The sequence below is a fragment of the Bombina bombina genome, chromosome 2, assembly GCF_027579735.1.
Source record: "Bombina bombina isolate aBomBom1 chromosome 2, aBomBom1.pri, whole genome shotgun sequence".
Taxonomy (NCBI): domain Eukaryota; kingdom Metazoa; phylum Chordata; class Amphibia; order Anura; family Bombinatoridae; genus Bombina; species Bombina bombina.
The window spans coordinates 1,826,008-1,848,112 of NC_069500.1; the positions used below are offsets into that span (position 1 = coordinate 1,826,008).

At 43.3% G+C, this 22,105-nt stretch overlaps 1 protein-coding gene across 1 annotated transcript in view; it reads right to left on the bottom strand.

Annotated features, from left to right (window-relative positions):
* The window catches only part of TLN1 (talin 1), a gene marked incomplete in the record, with an annotated part of 895,533 nt that overhangs the window by 85,466 nt on the left and 787,962 nt on the right, over positions 1-22,105 (bottom strand). Inside the window, 2 exon segments of the mRNA XM_053700951.1 lie at positions 3,394-3,518; positions 7,292-7,397. Coding sequence (XP_053556926.1) covers positions 3,394-3,518; positions 7,292-7,397 — 231 coding nt within the window.

The following is a 22,105-nucleotide window of genomic DNA, read 5'->3' on the forward strand; positions in this document are numbered from 1 at the left end:
ACACCTGTGATGTCATGTGACAAACTCTACACATAGATCTATATGGTGTCATCTGCTAATACACCTGTGATGTCATGTGACAAACTACACATAGATCTATATGGTGTCATCTGCTAATACACCTGTGATGTCATGTGACAAACTCTACACATAGATCTATATGGTGTGTCATCTGCTAATACACCTGTGATGTCATGTGACAAACTCTACACATAGATCTATATGGTGTGTCATCTGCTAATACACCTGTGATGTCATGTGACAAACTCTACACATAGATCTATATGGTGTGTCATCTGCTAATACACCTGTGATGTCATGTGACAAACTCTACACATAGATCTATATGGTGTGTCATCTGCTAATACACCTGTGATGTCATGTGACAAACTCTACACATAAATCTATATGGTGTGTCATCTGCTAATACACCTGTGATGTCATGTGACAAACTCTACACATAGATCTATATGGTGTGTCATCTGCTAATACACCTGTGATGTCATGTGAAAAACTCTACACATAGATCTATATGGTGTGTCATCTGCTAATACACCTGTGATGTCATGTGACAAACTCTACACATAGATCTATATGGTGTGTCATCTGCTAATACACCTGTGATGTCATGTGACAAACTCTACACATAGATCTATATGGTGTGTCATCTGCTAATACACCTGTGATGTCATGTGACAAACTTTACACATAGATCTATATGGGTGTCATCTGCTAATACACCTGTGATGTCATGTGACAAACTCTACACATAGATCTATATGGTGTCATCTGCTAATACACCTGTGATGTCATGTGAAACTTTACACATAGATCTATATGGTGTGTCATCTGCTAATACACCTGTGATGTCATGTGACAAACTCTACACATAGATCTATATGGTGTGTCATCTGCTAATACACCTGTGATGTCATGTGACAAACTCTACACATAGATCTATATGGTGTGTCATCTGCTAATACACCTGTGATGTCATGTGACAAACTCTACACATAGATCTATATGGTGTCATCTGCTAATACACCTGTGATGTCATGTGACAAACTTTACACATAGATCTATATGGTGTCATCTGCTAATACACCTGTGATGTCATGTGACAAACTCTACACATAGATCTATATGGTGCGTCATCTGCTAATACACCTGTGATGTCATGTGACAAACTCTACACATAGATCTATATGGTGTCATCTGCTAATACACCTGTGATGTCATGTGACAAACTCTACACATAGATCTATATGGTGTCATCTGCTAATACACCTGTGATGTCATGTGACAAACTTTACACATAGATCTATATGGTGTCATCTGCTAATACACCTGTGATGTCATGTGACAAACTCTACACATAGATCTATATGGTGTGTCATCTGCTAATACACCTGTGATGTCATGTGACGTCTACACATAGATCTATATGGTGTGTCATCTGCTAATTACACCTGTGATGTCATGTGACAACTCTACACATAGATCTATATGGTGTCATCTGCTAATACACCTGTGATGTCATGTGACAAACTCTACACATAGATCTATATGGTGTCATCTGCTAATACACCTGTGATGTCATGTGACAAAACTCTACACATAGATCTAAATGGTGTCATCTGCTAATACACCTGTGATGTCATGTGACAAACTCTACACATAGATCTATATGGTGTGTCATCTGCTAATACACCTGTGATGTCATGTGACAAACTCTACACATAGATCTATATGGTGTGTCATCTGCTAATACACCTGTGATGTCATGTGACAAACTCTACACATAGATCTATATGGTGTGTCATCTGCTAATACACCTGTGATGTCATGTGACACCTCTACACATAGATCTATATGGTGGTCATCTGCTAATACACCTGTGATGTCATGTGACAAACTCCACACAGATCTATATGGTGTGTCATCTGCTAATACACCTGTGATGTCATGTGACAAACTCTACACATAGATCTATATGGTGTGTCATCTGCTAATACACCTGTGATGTCATGTGACAAAACTCTACACATAGATCTATATGGTGTGTCATCTGCTAATACACCTGTGATGTCATGTGACAAACTCTACACATAGATCTATATGGTGTGTCATCTGCTAATACACCTGTGATGTCATGTGACAAACTCTACACATAGATCTATGTGGTGTCATCTGCTAATACACCTGTGATGTCATGTGACAAACTCTACACATAGATCTATATGGTGTGTCATCTGCTAATACACCTGTGATGTCATGTGACAAACTCTACACATAGATCTATATGGTGTGTCATCTGCTAATACACCTGTGATGTCATGTGACAAACTCTACACATAGATCTATATGGTGTGTCATCTGCTAATACACCTGTGATGTCATGTGACGCCTACACATAGATCTATATGGTGTGTCATCTGCTAATACACCTGTGATGTCATGTGACAAACTCTACACATAGATCTATATGGTGTGTCATCTGCTAATACACCTGTGATGTCATGTGACAAACTCTACACATAGATCTATATGGTGTGTCATCTGCTAATACACCTGTGATGTCATGTGACGTCTACACATAGATCTATATGGTGTCATCTGCTAATACACCTGTGATGTCATGTGACAAACTCTACACATAGATCTATATGGTGTGTCATCTGCTAATACACCTGTGATGTCATGTGACAAACTCTACACATAATCTATATTGGTGTCCATCTGCTAATACCTGTGATGTCATGTGACAAACTCTACACAATTATGTGCTAATACACCTGTGATGTCATGTGACAAACTCTACACATAGATCTATATGGTGTCATCTGCTAATACACCTGTGATGTCATGTGACAAACTCTATACATAGATCTATATGGTGTGTCATCTGCTAATACACCTGTGATGTCATGTGACAAACTCTACACATAGATCTATATGGTGTCATCTGCTAATACACCTGTGATGTCATGTGACGTCTACACATAGATCTATATGGTGTGTCATCTGCTAATACACCTGTGATGTCATGTGACAAACTCTACACATAGATCTATATGGTGTCATCTGCTAATACACCTGTGATGTCATGTGACGTCTACACATAGATCTATATGGTGTGTCATCTGCTAATACACCTGTGATGTCATGTGACAAACTCTACACATAGATCTATATGGTGTCATCTGCTAATACACCTGTGATGTCATGTGACAAACTCTACACATAGATCTATATGGTGTCATCTGCTAATACACCTGTGATGTCATGTGACAAACTCTATACATAGATCTATATGGTGTGTCATCTGCTAAGTCTTAAGCTCATTTATATATGAGAAGAAGATTATATATATATATATATATATGGTCTAACCTTGGGCTTGGCACGTGGTTTCAGTTGCTCAAGCTTCTTGGCCGCTGCCTCAATAGCCGCAGCTGCCCCCAGCAACTCATTCTCTGCAATGACTGTGGGATCCTCTGGGTCAACCCATTCTGTGCCTGTTGATGGAAAGGAAAAAAATACGGTCTGAGCAGGACATGGGGAGGGGACAAGAGAAGAGCAGGCCACGGGGAGGGGACAAGAGAAGAGCAGGCCACAAGGAGGGGACAAGAGAAGAGCAAGCCAAGGGGTGGGGACAAGAGAAAAGCAAGCCACGGGGAGGGGACAAGAGAAGAGCAGGCCACAAGGAGGGGACAAGAGAAGAGCAAGCCACGGGGTGGGGACAAGAGAAAAGCAAGCCACGGGGAGGGGACAAGAGAAGAGCAGGGCACAGCGAGGGGACAACAGAAGAGCATGCCACCTGGAGGGGACAAGAGATGAGCAGGGCACAGAGAGGGGACAAGAGAAGAGCAGGCCACGTGGAGGGGACAATAGATGAGCAGGGCACAGAGAGGGGACAAGAGAAGAGCAGGGCACGGGGAGGGGACAAGAGATGAGCGAGCAGGCAACAGGGAGGGGACAAGAGAAGAGCAGGTAACGGGGAGGGGACAAGAGATGAGCAGGTAACGGGGGGGGGACAAGAGATGAGCAGGTAACGGGGAGGGGACAAGAGAAGAGCAGGTAACGGGGAGGGGACAAGAGAAGAGCAGGTAACGGGGAGGGGACAAGAGAAGAGCAGGTAACGGGGGGGACAAGAGATGAGCAGGTAACGGGGAGGGGACAAGAGATGAGCAGGTAACGGGGTGGGGACAAGAGAAGAGCAGGTAACGGGGAGGGGACAGGAGAAGAGCAGGTAACGGGGGGGACAAGAGATGAGCAGGTAACGGGGAGGGGACAAGAGATGAGCAGGTAACGGGGTGGGGACAAGAGAAGAGCAGGTAACGGGGAGGGGACAGGAGATGAGCAGGTAACGGGGAGGGGACAAGAGAAGAGCAGGTAACGGGGAGGGGACAAGAGAAGAGCAGGTAATGGGGAGGGGACAAGAGAAGAGCAGGTAACGGGGAGGGGACAAGAAAAGAGCCGGTAACGGGGAGGGGACAAGAAAAGAGCCGGTAACGGGGAGGGGACAAGAAAAGAGCCGGTAACGGGGAGGGGACAAGAGAAGAGCAGGTAACAGGGGGGGACAAGAGAAGAGCAGGTAACGGGGGGGACAAGAGAAGAGCAGGTAACGGGGAGGGGACAAGAGAAGAGCAGGTAACGGGGAGGGGACAAGAGAAGAGCAGGTAACGGGGAGGGGACAAGAGAAGAGCAGGTAACGGGGGGGACAAGAGAAGAGCAGGTAACGGGGGGGACAAGAGATGAGCAGGTAATGGGGAGGGGGCAAGAGAAAAGCAGGTAACGGGGAGGGGATAAGAGATGAGCAGGTAACAGGGAGGGTACAAGAGAAGGGGACAAGAGATGAGCAGGCAACGGGGAGGGGACAAGAGATGAGCAGGTAAGGGAGGGGAAGGGAGAAGAGCAGGTAACGGGGAGGGGACAAGAGATGAGCAGGTAACAGGAGGGGACAAGAGAAGAGCAGGTAACAGGAGGGGACAGGAGAAGAACAGGCAACAGGGAGGGGACAAGAGAAGAGCAGGTAACAGGGAGGGGACAAGAGAAGAGCAGGTAACAGGGAGGGGACAAGAGAAGAGCAGGTAACGGGAGAGGACAAGAGAAGAACAGGCAACAGGGAGGGGACAAGAGAAGAGCAGGTAACGGGAGAGGACAAGAGAAGAACAGGCAACAGGGAGGGGACAAGAGAAGAGCAGGTAACGGGGAGGGGGCAAGAGAAGAGCAGGTAACGGGGAGGGGACAAGAGAAGAGCAGGTAACGGGGGGGACAAGAGAAGAGCAGGTAACGGGGGGGACAAGAGATGAGCAGGTAACGGGGGGGACAGGAGAAGAACAGGCAACAGGGAGGGGACAAGAGAAGAGCAGGTAACGGGAGAGGACAAGAGAAGAACAGGCAACAGGGAGGGGGCAAGAGAAGAGCAGGTAACGGGAGAGGACAAGAGAAGAACAGGCAACAGGGAGGGGGCAAGAGAAGAGCAGGTAACGGGAGAGGACAAGAGAAGAACAGGCAACAGGGAGGGGGCAAGAGAAGAGCAGGTAACGGGAGAGGACAAGAGAAGAACAGGCAACAGGGAGGGGACAAGAGAAGAGCAGGTAACGGGGAGAGGGCAAGAGAAGAGCAGGTAACGGGGAGGGGACAAGAGAAGAGCAGGTAACGGGGGGGACAAGAGATGAGCAGGTAACGGGGGGGACAAGAGAAGAGCAGGTAACGGGAGGGGACAAGAGGAGGGGATAAGAGATGAGCAGGTAACGGGGAGGGGCAAGAGATGAGCAGGTAACAGGAGGGGACAGGAGAAGAGCAGGTAACGGGGAGGGGACAGGAGAAGAGCAGGCAACGGGGAGGGGACAGGAGAAGAGCAGGCAACTGGGAGGGGACAAGAAAAGAGCAGGCAAAGGGGAGGAGACAAGAGGAGAAGGTAACGGGGAGGGGAAAAGAGAAGCGCAGGTAACGGGGAGGGGACAAGAAAAGAGCAGTTAACGGGGAGGGGACAAGAAAAGAGCAGGTAACGAGGAGGGACAAGAAAAGAGCAGTTAACAGGGAGGGGACAAGAAAAGAGCAGGTAACGAGGAGGGGACAAGAGGAGATGACAAGAGATAAGCAGGTAACGGGGAAGGGTCAAGACATGAGCAGGTAATGAGAGGGGACAAGAGAAGAGCAGGTAACGGGGAGGGGACAAGAGTAGGGGACAAAAGAAGAGCAGGTACCGGGGAGGGGACAAGAGAAGAGCAGGTACCGGGGAGGGGACAAGAGAAGAGCAGGCAACAGGGAGGGGACAAGAGAAGAGCAGGCAACAGGGAGGGGACAAGAGAAGAGCAGGCAACAGGGAGGGGACAAGAAAAGAGCAGGTAACAGGGAGGGGACAAGAAAAGAGCAGGCAACAGGGAGGGGACAAGAGAAGAGCAGGCAACAGGGAGGGGACAAGAAAAGAGCAGGTAACAGGGAGGGGACAAGAAAAGAGCAGGTAACAGGGAGGGGACAAGAGAAGAGCAGGCAACAGGGAGGGGACAAGAAAAGAGCAGGTAACAGGGAGGGGACAAGAAAAGAGCAGGTAACAGGGAGGGGACAAGAAAAGAGCAGGTAACGGGGAGGGGACAAGAAAAGAGCAGGTAACGGGGAGGGGACAAGAAAAGAGCAGGTAACGGGGAGGGGACAAGAAAAGAGCAGGTAACGGGGAGGGGACAAGAGATGAGCAGGTAACGGGAGGGGACAAGAGATGAGCAGGTAACGGGGAGGGGACAAGAGATGAGCAGGTAACGGGAGGGGACAAGAGATGAGCAGGTAACGGGGAGGGGACAAGAGATGAGCAGGTAACGGGAGGGGACAAGAGATGAGCAGGTAACAGGGAGGGGACAAGAGATGAGCAGGTAACAGGGAGGGGACAAGAGATGAGCAGGTAACGGGAGGGGACAAGAGATGAGCAGGTAACAGGGAGGGGACAAGAGATGAGCAGGTAACAGGGAGGGGACAAGAGATGAGCAGGTAACGGGGAGGGGACAAGAGATGAGCAGGTAATGGGGAGAGGACAAGAGAAGAGCAGGTAACAGGGAGGGGACAAGAGATGAGCAGGTAACAGGGAGGGGACAAATGAAAAGCAAACAATTAAAAGCAGTTTCCATTTGGGGGAAATTTGTTTTAAGCGTGAAAGGCAGGACATTATTACATAGGTTTGAGAAGGAAATGGGCTGGTCAACTGTTTTGCAGTTTATGAGGACTTTTGAGGCTATGGGACATCAACAGCTTCATTTGAATTTGAAACATCATGCAGCTAGCAGATTTCTACCTTTCATTGCCTCAGCAGCCTGGATCAGCTCTGTTACTGAGCCAGCCACCTGCTTAGAGTGTCCGGCAAGCTGCTGCTTCAGGTCCGAGCTTGGCTTCTGTAGGATCTACAAGGAAAAGCACAAGTCAGGGAGTACAGGCATCAGCACAAGGAACAGATCTACATAATGGGACTACATCTCTATAGAGGGTAAGAGAACCAAGCACATAAGTCATTTAATATAAATTCCATAAAGAGAAAGAGGGACAGTCATTAGTCCAAGTTGGCTTTATAGGGACAATGCACATGTATGATTGCTGGTGCTACTGCTGCTCTCTGTACAAGACTTGTCATATGGTGTTATATAATTACTTGCGAGTCATAGGCAGATCACCATGTAATGTAATATCAAACACACACCCAAGCACGCAGGGTCACAATTACACACACAAATGCAATGCACAAGATAGCAAAACACAGGGTGTCCCCCGTGCACAGTAGCACACAGGGTCACATTCACACACAAATGCAATGCACAACATAGCAAAACACAGGGTATCCCCCGTGCACAGTAGCACACAGGGTCACATTCACACACAAATGCAATGCACAACATAGCAAAACACAGGGTATCCCCCGTGCACAGTAGCACACAGGGTCACATTCACACACAAATGCAATGCACAACATAGCAAAACACAGGGTATCCCCCGTGCACAGTAGCACACAGGGTCACATTCACACACAAATGCAATGCACAACATAGCAAAACACAGGGTATCCCCCGTGCACAGTAGCACACAGGGTCACATTCACACACAAATGCAATGCACAACATAGCAAAACACAGGGTATCCCCCGTGCACAGTAGCACGCAGGGTCAAATTCACAAACAAATGCAATGCACAAGATAGCAAAACACAGGGTATCCCCCGTGCACAGTAGCACACAGGGTCACAATAACACATACATGCCGTAAAAAAGATAGCAGATGGTTACCATGCTCAGTGTCACAAAGCGTATGCTCATAATAAAACCCATTTTCAGTAATGCTTGGTAGCACACAGGGTAACACACCTCTGCTCAGTAACACAGAAGGTAACACCCATACTCCGTGGCACACAGGGTAACGCTCATGCTCAGTAACAAACACCAGAACTCAGTAGTACACAGGGTAACATCCATGCTCAGTAACAAACACCAGAACTCAGTAGTACACAGGGTAACGTCCATGCTCAGTAACAAACACCAGTACTCAGTAGTACACAGGGTAACGCCCATGCTCAGTAACAAACACCAGTACTCAGTAGTACACAGGGTAACGCACATGCTCAGTAACAAACACCAGTACTCAGTAGGACAAAGGGGGTGTAACGCACAGGGGGGCGCTCAGTAATGCACAGGGGGGCGCTCAGTAACGCACAGGGGGATGCACAGGGGGGCGCTCAGTAACGCACAGGGGGACCTCAGTAACGCACAAGGGGACACTCCGTAACGCACAGGGGGACACTCCGTAACGCACAGGGGGACACTCCGTAACGCACAGGGGGACACTCCGTAACGCACAGGGGGACACTCCGTAACGCACAGGGGGACACTCTGTAACGCACAGGGGGACAACTCAGTAACGCACAGGGGGACGCTAAGTAACGCACAGGGGGACGCACAGGGGGGGCAGATTAATATAATCCTAGTCGGAATATATAGAGCATGCATATATGTATGTATAGTAACACCTACTGCCTTTTCCACCGCATCAGAGCACACTAACAACACACACACAGTGCTCAGGTACTCACCGGCTTCATCATAAGAAAGAAAAAGAGAGCGAGAGATATAGAGGAAGAAAGAGTGAGAAAGAGAGAGTAATACAGAGAGAAAGAGAGAGAGCGAGAAAGAGAGAGCGAGAGAGAAAAGAACGAGAAAGAATGAAAAAAGAGAGATACAGAGAGAGAGATTGAGCAAAAGCAAGAAAGAAAGAGTGAGAAAAAAAGAAAGAGAGAAAGAAAAAGAAAGAGCGAGAGAGTGAGAGAAAAAGAAAGAGGAAAAGAGATACATAGAGAGAAAGAAAAAGAGAGAATTGAGAAAGAGACTGACAAGCGAGACAGCGCATGATCAGGTAACATGCACCTCACAGCTGGCCAAGAAATAAACCAGAAGCAGATAATTAGGCATCCCACATGTGGTTAGTAGGTTGCCTGAATGTTGAAAAAGAAATATTCTACTCTTTTGGCATAGACCACCTTGCTCTGGCACTGCACCTTCACATTCTCCCAACGTGTAACCTCTCTGGATATACAGGGTAATCACAGAGGTAAAAAGTATATTAACATAACTGAGATAAGGGGCAGTCTGCAAAGGCTTAGATACAAGGTAATCACAGAGGTAAAAAGTATATTAATATAACTGAGATAAGGAGCAGTCTGTAGAGGCTTAGATACAAGGTAACCACAGAGGTAAAAAGTATATTAATATAACTGAGATAAGGGGGCAGTCTGCAGAGGCTTAGACACAGGGTAATCACAGAGGTAAAAAGTATATTAATATAACTGAGATAAGGGGCAGTCTGCAGAGGCTTAGATACAAGGTAATCACAGAGGTAAAAAGTATATTAATATAACTGAGATAAGGGGCAGTCTGCAAAGGCTTAGATACAAGGTAATCACAGAGGTAAAAAGTATATTAATATAACTGAGATAAGGGGCAGTCTGCAGAGGCTTAGATACAAGGTAATCACAGAGGTAAAAAGTATATTAATATAACTGAGATAAGGGGCAGTCTGCAAAGGCTTAGATACAAGGTAATCACAGAGGTAAAAAAGTATATTAATATAACTGAGATAAGGAGCAGTCTGCAGAGGCTTAGATACAAGGTAATCACAGAGGTAAAAAGTATATTAATATAACTGAGATAAGGGGCAGTCTGCAAAGGCTTAGATACAAGGTAATCACAGAGGTAAAAAGTATATTAATATAACTGAGATAAGGAGCAGTCTGTAGAGGGTTAAATACAAGGTAATCACAGAGGTAAAAAGTACATTAATATAACTGAGATAAGGAGCAGTCTGCAGAGGCCTAGATACAGGGTAATCACAGAGGTAAAAAGTATATTAATATAACTGAGATAAGGAGCAGTCTGTAGAGGGTTAAATACAAGGTAATCACAGAGGTAAAAAGTACATTAATATAACTGAGATAAGGAGCAGTCTGCAGAGACTTAGATACAGGGTAATCACAGAGGTAAAAGTATAATAATATAACTGAGATAAGGGGCAGTCTGCAGAGGCTTAGATACAAGGTAATCACAGAGGTAAAAAGTATATTAATATAACTGAGATAAGGGGCAGTCTGCAGAGGCTTAGATACAGGGTAATCACAGAGGTAAAAAGTATATTAATATAACTGAGATAAGGGGGCAGTCTGCAGAGGGTTAGATACAAGGTAATCATAGAGGTAAAAAGTATATTAATATAACTGAGATAAGGGGCAGTCTGCAGAGGCTTAGATACAAGGTAATCATAGAGGTAAAAAGTATATTAATATAACTGAGATAAGGGGCAGTCTGCAAAGGCTTAGATACAAGGTAATCACAGAGGTAAAAAGTATATTAATATAACTGAGATAAGGAGCAGTCTGTAGAGGGTTAAATACAAGGTAATCACAGAGGTAAAAAGTACATTAATATAACTGAGATAAGGAGCAGTCTGCAGAGACTTAGATACAGGGTAATCACAGAGGTAAAAGTATAATAATATAACTGAGATAAGGGGCAGTCTGCAGAGGCTTAGATACAAGGTAATCACAGAGGTAAAAAGTATATTAATATAACTGAGATAAGGGGCAGTCTGCAGAGGCTTAGATACAGGGTAATCACAGAGGTAAAAAAGTATATTAATATAACTGAGATAAGGGGCAGTCTGTAGAGGCTTAGATACAGGGTATCACATAGGTAAAACGTATATTAATATAACTGAGATAAGGGGCAGTCTGCAGAGGCTTAGATACAAGGTAATCACAGAGGTAAAAAGTATATTAATATAACTGAGATAAGGGGCAGTCTGCAGAGGCTTAGATACAGGGTAATCACAGAGGTAAAAAGTATATTAATATAACCGAGATAAGGAGCAGTCTGCAGAAGCTTAGATACAGGGTAATCACAGAGGTAAAAAGTATATTATTATAACCGAGATAAGGGGGCAGTTTGCAGAGGCTTAGATACAGGGTAATCACAGAGGTAAAAAGTATATTAATATAACTGAAATAAGGGGCAGTTTGCAGAGGCTTAGATACAGGGTAATCACAGAGGTAAAAAGTATATTAATATAACTAAGATAAGGGGCAGTCTGCAGAGGCTTAGATACAAGGTAATTACAGAGGTAAAAAGTATATTAATATAACTGAGATAAGGGGCAGTCTGTAGAGGCTTAGATACAGGGTATCACATAGGTAAAACGTATATTAATATAGCTGAGATAAGGGGCAGTCTGCAGAGGCTTAGATACAAGGTAATCACAGAGGTAAAAAGTATATTAATATAACTGAGATAAGGAGCAGTCTGCAGAAGCTTAGATACAGGGTAATCACAGAGGTAAAAAGTATATTAATATAACTGAGATAAGGGGGCAGTTTGCAGAGGCTTAGATACAGGGTAATCACAGAGGTAAAAAGTATATTAATATAACTGAAATAAGGGGCAGTTTGCAGAGGCTTAGATACAAGGTAATTACAGAGGTAAAAAGTATATTAATATAACTGAGATAAGGGGGCAGTTTGCAGAGGCTTAGATACAGGGTAATCACAGAGGTAAAAAGTATATTAATATAACTGAAATAAGGAGCAGTCTGTAGAGGCTTAGATACAAGGTAATCACAGAGGTAAAAAGTATATTAATATAACTGAGATAAGTGGCAGTCTGCAGAGGCTTAGATACAAGGTAATCACAGAGGTAATAAGTATAATAATTTAACTGAGATAAGGGGCAGTCTGCAGAGGCTTAGATACAAGGTAATCACAGAGGTAAAAGGTATATTAATATAACTGAGATAAGGAGCAGTCTGCAGAGGCTTAGATACAAGGTAAACACAGAGGTAAAAAGTATATTACTATAACTGAGATAAGGGGCAGTCTACAGAGGCTTAGATACAAGGTAATCACAGGTAAAAAATATATTAATATATCTGAGATAAGGAGCAGTCTGCAGAGGCTTAGATACAGGGTAATTACAGAGGTAAAAAGTATATTAATATAACTGAGATAAGGAGCAGTCTGCAGAGGCTTAGATACAAGGTAATCACAGAGGTAAAAAGTATATTAATATAACTGAGATAAGGAGCAGTCTACAGAGGCTTAGATACAAGGTAATTACAGAGGTAAAACGTATATTAATATAACTGAGATAAGGAGCAGTCTGCAGAGGCTTAGATACAAGGTAATCACAGAGGTAAAAAGTATATTAATATAACTGAGATAAGGAGCAGTCTACAGAGGCTTAGATACAGGGTAATTACAGAGGTAAAAAGTATATTAATATAACTGAGATAAGGAGCAGTCTGCAGAGGCTTAGATACAAGGTAATCACAGAGGTAAAAAGTATATTAATATAACTGAGATAAGGAGCAGTCTACAGAGGCTTAGATACAGGGTAATCACAGAGGTAAAAAGTATATTAATATAACTGAGATAAGGAGCAGTCTACAGAGGCTTAGATACAAGGTAATTACAGAGGTAAAAAGTATATTAATATAACTGAGATAAGGAGCAGTCTGCAGAGGCTTAGATACAAGGTAATCAGAGATAAAAAAGTGTATTAATATAACTGAGATAAGGGGTCAGTCTGCAGAGGCTTAGATTACAAGGTAATCACAGAGGTAAAAAACATAATTTATATAAGAATTTACCTGATAAATTCATTTATTTCATATTGGCAAGAGTCCATGAGCTAGTGACGTATGGGATATAAAATCCTACCTGGAGGGGCAAAGTTTCCCAAACCTCAAAATGCCTATAAATACACCCCTCACCACACCCACAATTCAGTTTAACGAATAGCCAAGAAGTGGGGTGATAAGAAAGTAGCAAAAAGGAAATTTATGCTTACCTGATAAATTGATTTCTTCTATGATACGACGAGTCCACGGATTTCATCCTTACTTGTGGGATATTATCCTCCTGCTAACAGGAAGTGGCAAAGAGCACCACAGCAGAGCTGTATATATAGCCCCTCCCTTCCCTTCACCCCCAGTCATTCGACCAAAGGTTTAGGAAGAGAAAGGAAAAAGGTGCAGAGGTGACTGAAGTTGTAAAATATAATCGGTCTTAAAATGACAGGGAGGGCCGTGGACTCGTCGTATCGTAGAAGAAATCAATTTATCAGGTAAGCATAAATTTCCTTTTCTTCTACAAGATACGAGTCTACGGATTTCATCCTTATTTGTGGGATACAATACCAAAGCTACATGACACGGATGAAACAGGAGGGACAAGACAGAGACCTAAATGGAAGGCACCACTGCTTAAAAGAACTTTTCTCCCAAAAACAGCCTCAGAAGAAGCAAAAGTATTAAATTTGTAAAATTTGGAAAAAGTATGAAGGGACGACCAAGTCGCAGCCTTGCAAATCTGTTCAACAGATGCATCGTTTTTAAATGCCCATGCGGAAGCCACAGCCCTAGAAGAATGAGCCGTAATTCTTTCAGGAGGCTGCTGTCCAGCAGTCTCATATGCCAGGCAGATGATACTCCTCAGCCAAAAAGACAGAGAGGTAGCCGTAGCTTTCTGACCCCTATGTTTTCCAGAATAAACAATGAATAATGAAGATGATTGACAGAAATCCTTAGTTGCCTGTAAGTAAAACTTCAAGGCACGGACCACGTCCAGGTTATGTAACTGACGCTCCTTCTTAGAAGGATTATTACACAAGGAAGGAACAACAATTTCCTGATTAATATTCTTATTTGAAACAACCTTAGGAAGAAATCCAGGTTTGGTACGTAAAACCACCTTATCAGAATGAAAAATAAAATAAGGCGAATCACACTAACGCTGAAAGCTCAGAAACTCTTCGAGCAGAAGAAATAGCAACTAAAAACAGAACTTTCCAAGATAACAATTTAATATCTATGGAATGCATGGGTTCAAACGGAACCCCTTGAAGAACTAAATTCAAACTCCAAGGAGGAGTAATTGGTATAAATACAGGCTTAATTCTAGACAGAGACTGACAAAAAGACTGAACATCTGGCATATCTGCCAAACGTTTGTGAAGCAAAATCGACAAAGCAGAAATTTGTCCCTTTAAGGAACTAGCTGATAACCCTTTCTCCAATCCTTCTTGGAGAAAAGACAGAATCCTGGGAATCCTAACTTTACTCCATGAGTAGCCCTTGGATTCACACCAATAAAGATATTTACGCCATATCTTATGATAGATTTTTCTAGTGACAGGCTTACGTGCCTGAATCAACATATTGATGACCTTGAATGAGCAGGTCCTGTCTCAAAGGAAGTTTCCACAGTGGCAGAGACGACATGTCCACTAGATCCGCATACCAAGTCCTGCGTGGCCACGCAGGCGCTATCAGGATTACTGAAGCTCTCTCCTGTTTGATCCGAGCAATCACACGTGGAAGGAGAGGAAACGGTGGAAACACATAAGCTAGGCTGAACGACCAAGGAACTGCCAAGGCATCTATCAGTTTGGCCTGAGGATCCCTCAACCTGGATACGTATCTTGGAAGCTTGGCATTCTGTCGAGATGCAATCAGATCCAATTCCGGTCTGCCACATCGGAGAATCAGAGAGGCAAACACCTCCGGGTGGAGCTCCCACTCCCCCGGATGAAAAGTCTGACGACTTAGAAAATCCGCTTCCCAGTTCTCTACTCCTGGGATGTAGATTGCCGATAGATAGCAAGAGCGGGCCTCCGCCCATCGGATTATCCTTGATACTTCTATCATCGCTAAGGAGCTCCTTGTTCCCCCCTGATGACAACCCCTTCTCCAATCCTTCTTGGAGATAAGACAAAATCCTGGGAATCCTAACTCTACTCCATGAGTAGCTCTTGGATTCACACCAATAAAGATATTTGCGCCATATCTTATGGTAAATTTTCCTAGTTACCGGCTTACGCACCTGAAGTAAGGTATCTATAACCGAATCAGAAAAACCTCGCTTGGATAAGATTAAGCGTTCAATCTCCAAGCAGTCAGCTGCAGAGAAACTAGATTCGGGTGACGGAAGGGACCCTGAATGAGAAGGTCCTTCCTCAATGGAAGCTTCCAAGGTGGCAGAGATGACATGTCCACCAGATCGGCATACCAAATCCTGCGAGGCCACGCAGGAGCAATGAGGATCACTGACACCCTCTCCTATTTGATTCGAGCAATAACCCGGGGAAGGAGCGAAAAACAGGGGGAAAAGATATGCTAGGCTGAAGGACCAAGGAACTGCCAAGGCATCTATCAGCTCGGCCTGGGGGTCCTTGGACCTGGAACCATATCTCGGAAGCTTGGCATTCTGACGAGATGCCATGAGATCCAACTTCAGCCGACCCCATCTGAGAATCAGGTTGGAGAATATTTCCGGATGAAGTTCCCACTCTCCTGGATGAAAAGTCTGCCTGCTCAGAAAATCTGCCTCCCAGTTTTCCACCCCTGGGATGTGGATCGCCGACAGTTGGCAAGAATGGGCCTACGCCCACTGGATTATCTTGGCTACTTCGGTCATCGCTAAGGAACTCCTTGTTCCTCCCTGATGATTGATGTAAGCCACCGTCGTTATGTTGTCCGACTGGAATCTGATGAATTGGGTCGAAGCCAACTGAGGCCAGGCCCGAAGAGCATTGAAGATCGCCCTAAGCTCTAGAATGTTGATGGGAAGGAGAGACTCTGCCTGAGTCCATACTCCCTGAGCCTTTAAAGAGCCCCAGACTGCTCCCCATCCTAAAAGGCTGGCATCCGTTGTCACAATCACCCATGAAGGTCTGCGAAAGCATGTCCCCTGGGATAGATGATCCAGAGACAACCACCATTAAAGAGAGTCCCTCGTCTCCTGATCTAGGGTTATTCGAGGAGACAAATCTGTATAATCTCCATTCCACTGCCTGAGCATGCTTAGCTGCAGAGGCCTGAGATGAAACCGAGAAAACGGTTTGATGTCCATTGCCGCCACCATCAATCTGATTACCTCAATGCGTTGAAATTTCGAAAGGAACGAAAATGACTTTATTGACCCTTCTGCTTGGATCGTTTATCCTGAGGGAGGAGATGACCCTTACCTCCCGTGATGTCAGAAATAATTTCCTTCAAGCCAGGACCAAACAAGGTCTTCCCCTTGTAAGGAATAGCCAGAAGTTTAGACTTGGATGACACGTCCGCAGACCAAGGTTTCAACCATAATGCCCTGCAGGCTAGGACGGAGAAACCTGAACTCTTAGCAGCCAATTTAGTAATCTGCAGAGAAGCATCAGTAATAAACAAATTAGCTAATTTAAGAGCTTTAATCAGATCCTGTATCTCTTCCAGAGAAGTCTCCGTCTTAAGAGACTCTGCAAGAGCATCAAACCTATAAGCTGCCGCACTAGTGACCGTAACAATGCAAGCAGACGGTTGTAAAAGTAAACCCTGATGGACAAATTCTTTTAAATAGACTCTCCAACTTCTTATCCATAGGATCTTTGAAAGCACAACTATCCTTAATAGGAATAGTAGTCCGCTTAGCCAGGGTGGAAATAGCTCCCTCCATCTTAGGGACCGTCTGCCAAGATTCCCTGACCGTCAGATATAGGGAACATTTTCTTGAAAATTGGAGAAGAAGAGAAGGGAATACCTGGTCTCTCCCAATCTTTAGCAACAATCTCCAAAGTTCTCTTGGGAACTGGAAAAACATCAGAGTAAGAAGGCACTTCTATGTATCTGTATAACTTACTCAACTTCTCCGGAGGGACCACTATCGTATTACAGTCGTCCAAAGTCACTAAAACCTCCCTTAGTAACAGGCGGAGGTGTTCTAGTTTAAACTTGAAAGAAACCACATCTGAATCAGTCAGAGGTAAGGAACTTCCTGAGTCAGAAATTTCACCTTCCAATAGAACCTCCATACCCTCCAACTCAGAGCCCTGGGAGGGTACGTCCGAGATTGCCATCAAAGTATCAGAAACTTCATTGACCACATAGTTGTCCTTCCTTTTACTCTTGCCTTGAAACATAGGAAAGGCAGATAACGCATCAGAAGGTGTAGAAGACATAACTGTAGCTATGTCCTTTAATGTAACTGCAGCAGAAACTTGAGAACAAGTACAGGGCACTGCCTGAACGGGCATTAAGGGCTTTGACGCTTGGGGAGAAAGCTGCGGCATACTCTACATCTCCTCGTTAGACTCCTGAGAAGCATCAGCTTTAGACAAGGTTTTATCAAAGAAAATCCTCTCTCTATAGCTTAAAGCCCTCTCAATACATGAGGGACAAAAAGGAACAGGAGGTTCCACATTGGCATTCAAACAGATGGCACAGGTAACATTCTGGATATCTTCTAAATCCATGATATAAAAGAAAAAACAATACAAAATATATACTGGCCCTTTAAAAAGTAATAATTCCTTAAATCTTTAATCAACCACTCTCTATTGTGTTGACAAAAAGCAAGAGAGGATATGACCTAATACTCAATTAGAAACTGGCCCTTAGATAAATCCTATACTGGCCCCTTAAAATGAAATAGAATCTGATACTATAACTTTTGTATTGGCCTCTTAATTTTTTTTTTTAAAAAAACAACTTGTTTTTAAATCGGAGAAAAACTTCAGTAAATCTTGCACCTCTACGTCTCAACAGCTTTGCTGAGGCGCCTACCTGTTACCCGGTTTCCAGACCACTCTTCCAACAAGCTTAACAGCGTCAGCTAGCAATCGAGTCACAGAACGCTATCAACCCCTTGCTTTAAAAAACCAAGCGGTTCTTAGCGTAACACCCAGCTGGCATGCTGATGTCGGAACTCAGGAAAACAACTGCACGGCGTCACCAAACTGACTGAAGCGCGTGAAAATAAGCCCCGCCCTTCGTGGGCGTCAAGTCTAAACCTCTGCACGGCTAAGTTTTAACATAAAACCCGATAGCCCCAGAATCCAGTGCCTGTTAATGCCGCCTCCTTTATCGGCTAAGACATGTACCACGTAGCCATATTAAACAAGTAATACACAATGTAAGGGAAGCCCTGTATTAAAAACATACATGTTCTAAAAAATAACCCCAAGCGTAGCCCAGTGTCGGAACAAAGCCATTTAGTGGGGAAGCCTTGTTCTTTTAATGAGACTATGTCCCCAAAAAAAATAGCCCCAAGCGTGGCCCAGAGTCTGCTTAATGCTGTCTGGCAAGAGAGCTCTTTACTTAAAGAGCCCATGTTCCCAATAAATATATATATAATTTAAGTGCAGAGACCTCTCTGAGGTAAATATGTCCCAGAATAATGAAGGCTGCACTTACCTCAATGCTGTCCGACAGCAGGGCAGCCTCAACAGGGTTCAGAGGTCCTTTCCCTCCTATAGTCCTGTAGACAAAGATAGAGCCTGAGTTAGATTCAGCTTAGGCTATCACAAAAAGGGCAGCAACACAGTATGGGAGGCGCAGTGAGAATTATGTCCCACCAGTTCCCATTGCTCTAAAGCCACCAATTGCTCTTCTGTAGAGACTTATATGGACTACGGCTACACCCAAACAAAACAGCACACTCTGGCACTGTTTTTAAAATAAAAAACTCTTGATTGAAGAATCAAAACCTAACACCTCACTTTGCCATCTCCTATCACTAACGTAGGCAAAGAGAATGACTGGAGTGGGAGGGAAGGGAGGAGCTATATATACAGCTCTGCTGTGGTGCTCTTTGCCTCCTCCTGCTGACCAGGAGGCGTAATCCCACAAGGATGAAATCCGTGGACTCATCGTGTCTTTAAAGAGAAAAGAAATTCTGACCATGCATTGTAATTCTGAGTCTGGCTGGGTATATTACCGTGGCTTGTATACCTTGATTGATAAGTCTAGTGCATATAAGGGAGATTTCTTTTCTTTTTAAGGATGTCTCAAATGAAAAGTGCTGAAAAAGAAGTATTTTTGAACCCTCTAATAGAATGGGTTGAGTTTTCCGATAATACTGCATTAAAATAGTTTTGTCATTAAAACTAAGAAGCTTGGCGATCACCGGTCTAGGCCTATGATCCTTGTTTTTATCAGTTAGATAAGCTCCCATTCTATGTGCTCGTTCTACTATAATAGGGGTATGTGTAGGAGGGATACCCATTAGCTTAACCAGTGTAATAGATATGAATTCAATCAGATTTTCATATGTTTTATTTTTCGGTAGGCCAATTATCCGAATGTTGTTTCTTCTGGACCTATTTTCCAGATCTTCTATTTAAGTTTGTAATTTTAGAAAAGTAGAATTGTTGATTTCTAATTTAGATTTAAGCGCCTCATTGTTTTCCTCCAGATCTGATATCCTTTGTTCAGCCTCTTGTAGTATTTGAGAATTGTCTAACTTCATTAGTCAGCATCACTATGTCTTGTTTAATTTCAGCTTTAAGGATATCAAATTTAGGGGACAACGCACTTGCGATATTTTCAACCAAAGTTTGCATATCAATTTTTTCATTACAGTCTATAGTATTTGTGTTTATAGAGTGTATTTCTACTGTTGTGTCTACAATAAGACTGTCCTACGTACTAATTACTGCCTGGGATAAGCATAAGGCTATCCTACATACTAATTAATGCCCGGGATAAGCATAAGGCTATCTACATACTAATTACTGCCTGGGATAAGCATAAGGCTAACCTACATACTAATTAATGCCTGGGATAAGCATAAGGCTATCCTACGTACTAATTACTGCCTGGGATAAGCATAAGGCTATCCTACATACTAATTAATGCCCGGGATAAGCATAAGGCTATCTACATACTAATTACTGCCTGGGATAAGCATAAGGCTAACCTACATACTAATTAATGCCTGGGATAAGCATAAGGCTATCCTACGTACTAATTACTGCCTGGGATAAGCATAAGGCTATCCTACATACTAATTAATGCCCGGGATAAGCATAAGGTTACCCTCCGTACTAACTGATGCCGGGGATAAGCATAAGACTAACCTACATACTAATTAATGTCTGGGAGAAGCATGAGGTTATCCTACATACTAATTAATGCCTGGGATAAGCATAGGGCTATCCTACATACTAATTACTGCCTGGGATAAGCATAAGGCTATCCTACATACCAATTACTGCCTGGGATAAGCATAAGGCTATCATATGTACTAATTACTGCCTGGGATAAGCATAAGGCTATCCTACATACTAATTACTGCCTGGGATAAGCATAGGGCTATCCTACATACCAATTACTGCCTGGGATAAGCATAAGGCTATCCTACATACTAATTACTGCCTGGGATAAGCATAAGACTATCCTAAGTATTAATGCCTGGGGTAAGCATAAGATTATCCTACGTACTAATTGATGCCTGGGATAAGCATAAGGCTATCCTACATACTAATTACTGCCTGGGATAAGCATAAGGCTATCCTAAGTATTAATGCCTGGGGTAAGCATACGATTATCCTACATACTAATTAATGCCTGGGATAAACATAAGGCTTTCTTACATACTAATTATTGCCTGGGAGAAGCATGAGGTTATCCTACATACTAATTAATGCCTGGGATAAGCATACGGCTATCCTACATACTAATTAATGCCTGGGATAAGCATAAGGCTATCCTACATACTAATAAATGCCTGGGAAAAGCATAAGGCTATCCTACATACTAATTAATGCTTGGGATAAACATAAGGCTATCCTACATACTAATTAATGCCTGGGATAAGCATAAGGCTATCCTACATACTAATTAATGCCTGGGATAAGCATAAGGCTATCCTACATACTAATTAATGCCTGGGATAAGCATAAGACTATCCTACATACTAATTAATGCCTGGGATAAGCATAAGGCTATCCTACGTACTAATTAATGCCTGGGATAAGCATAAGGCTATCCTACATACTCATTAATGCCTGAGATAAACATAAGGCTATCCTACATATTAATTAATGCCTGGGATAAGCATAAGGCTATCCTATGTACTAATTAATGGTAGTGATAAACATAAGGCTATCCTACGTACTAATTAATGGTAGTGATAAACATAAGGCTATCCTACATACTAATTACTGCCTGGGATAAGCATAAGGCTATCCTACATACTAATTACTGCCTGGGATAAGCATAAGGCTATCCTACATACTAATTAATGCCTGGGATAAGCATAAGACTATCCTACATACTAATTAATGGTAGTGATAAGCATAAGGCTATCCTACATACTCATTAATGCCTGAGATAAACATAAGGCTATCCTACATATTAATTAATGCCTGGGATAAGCATAAGGCTATCCTATGTACTAATTAATGGTAGTGATAAACATAAGGCTATCCTACGTACTAATTAATGGTAGTGATAAACATAAGGCTATCCTACATACTAATTAATGTCTGGGATAAGCATAAGGCTATCCTACATACTAATTAATACCTGGGATAAACATAAGGCTATCCTACATACTAATTACTGCCTGGGATAAACATAAGGCTATCCTACATACTAATTATTGCCTGGGATAAGCATAAGGCTATCCTACATACTAATTAATGCCTGGGATAGCATAAGGGTATTCTACATACTAATTAATGCATGGAATAAACATAAGGCTATCCTACATACTAATTACTGCCTGGGATAAGCATAAGGCTATCCTACATACTAATTACTGCCTGGGA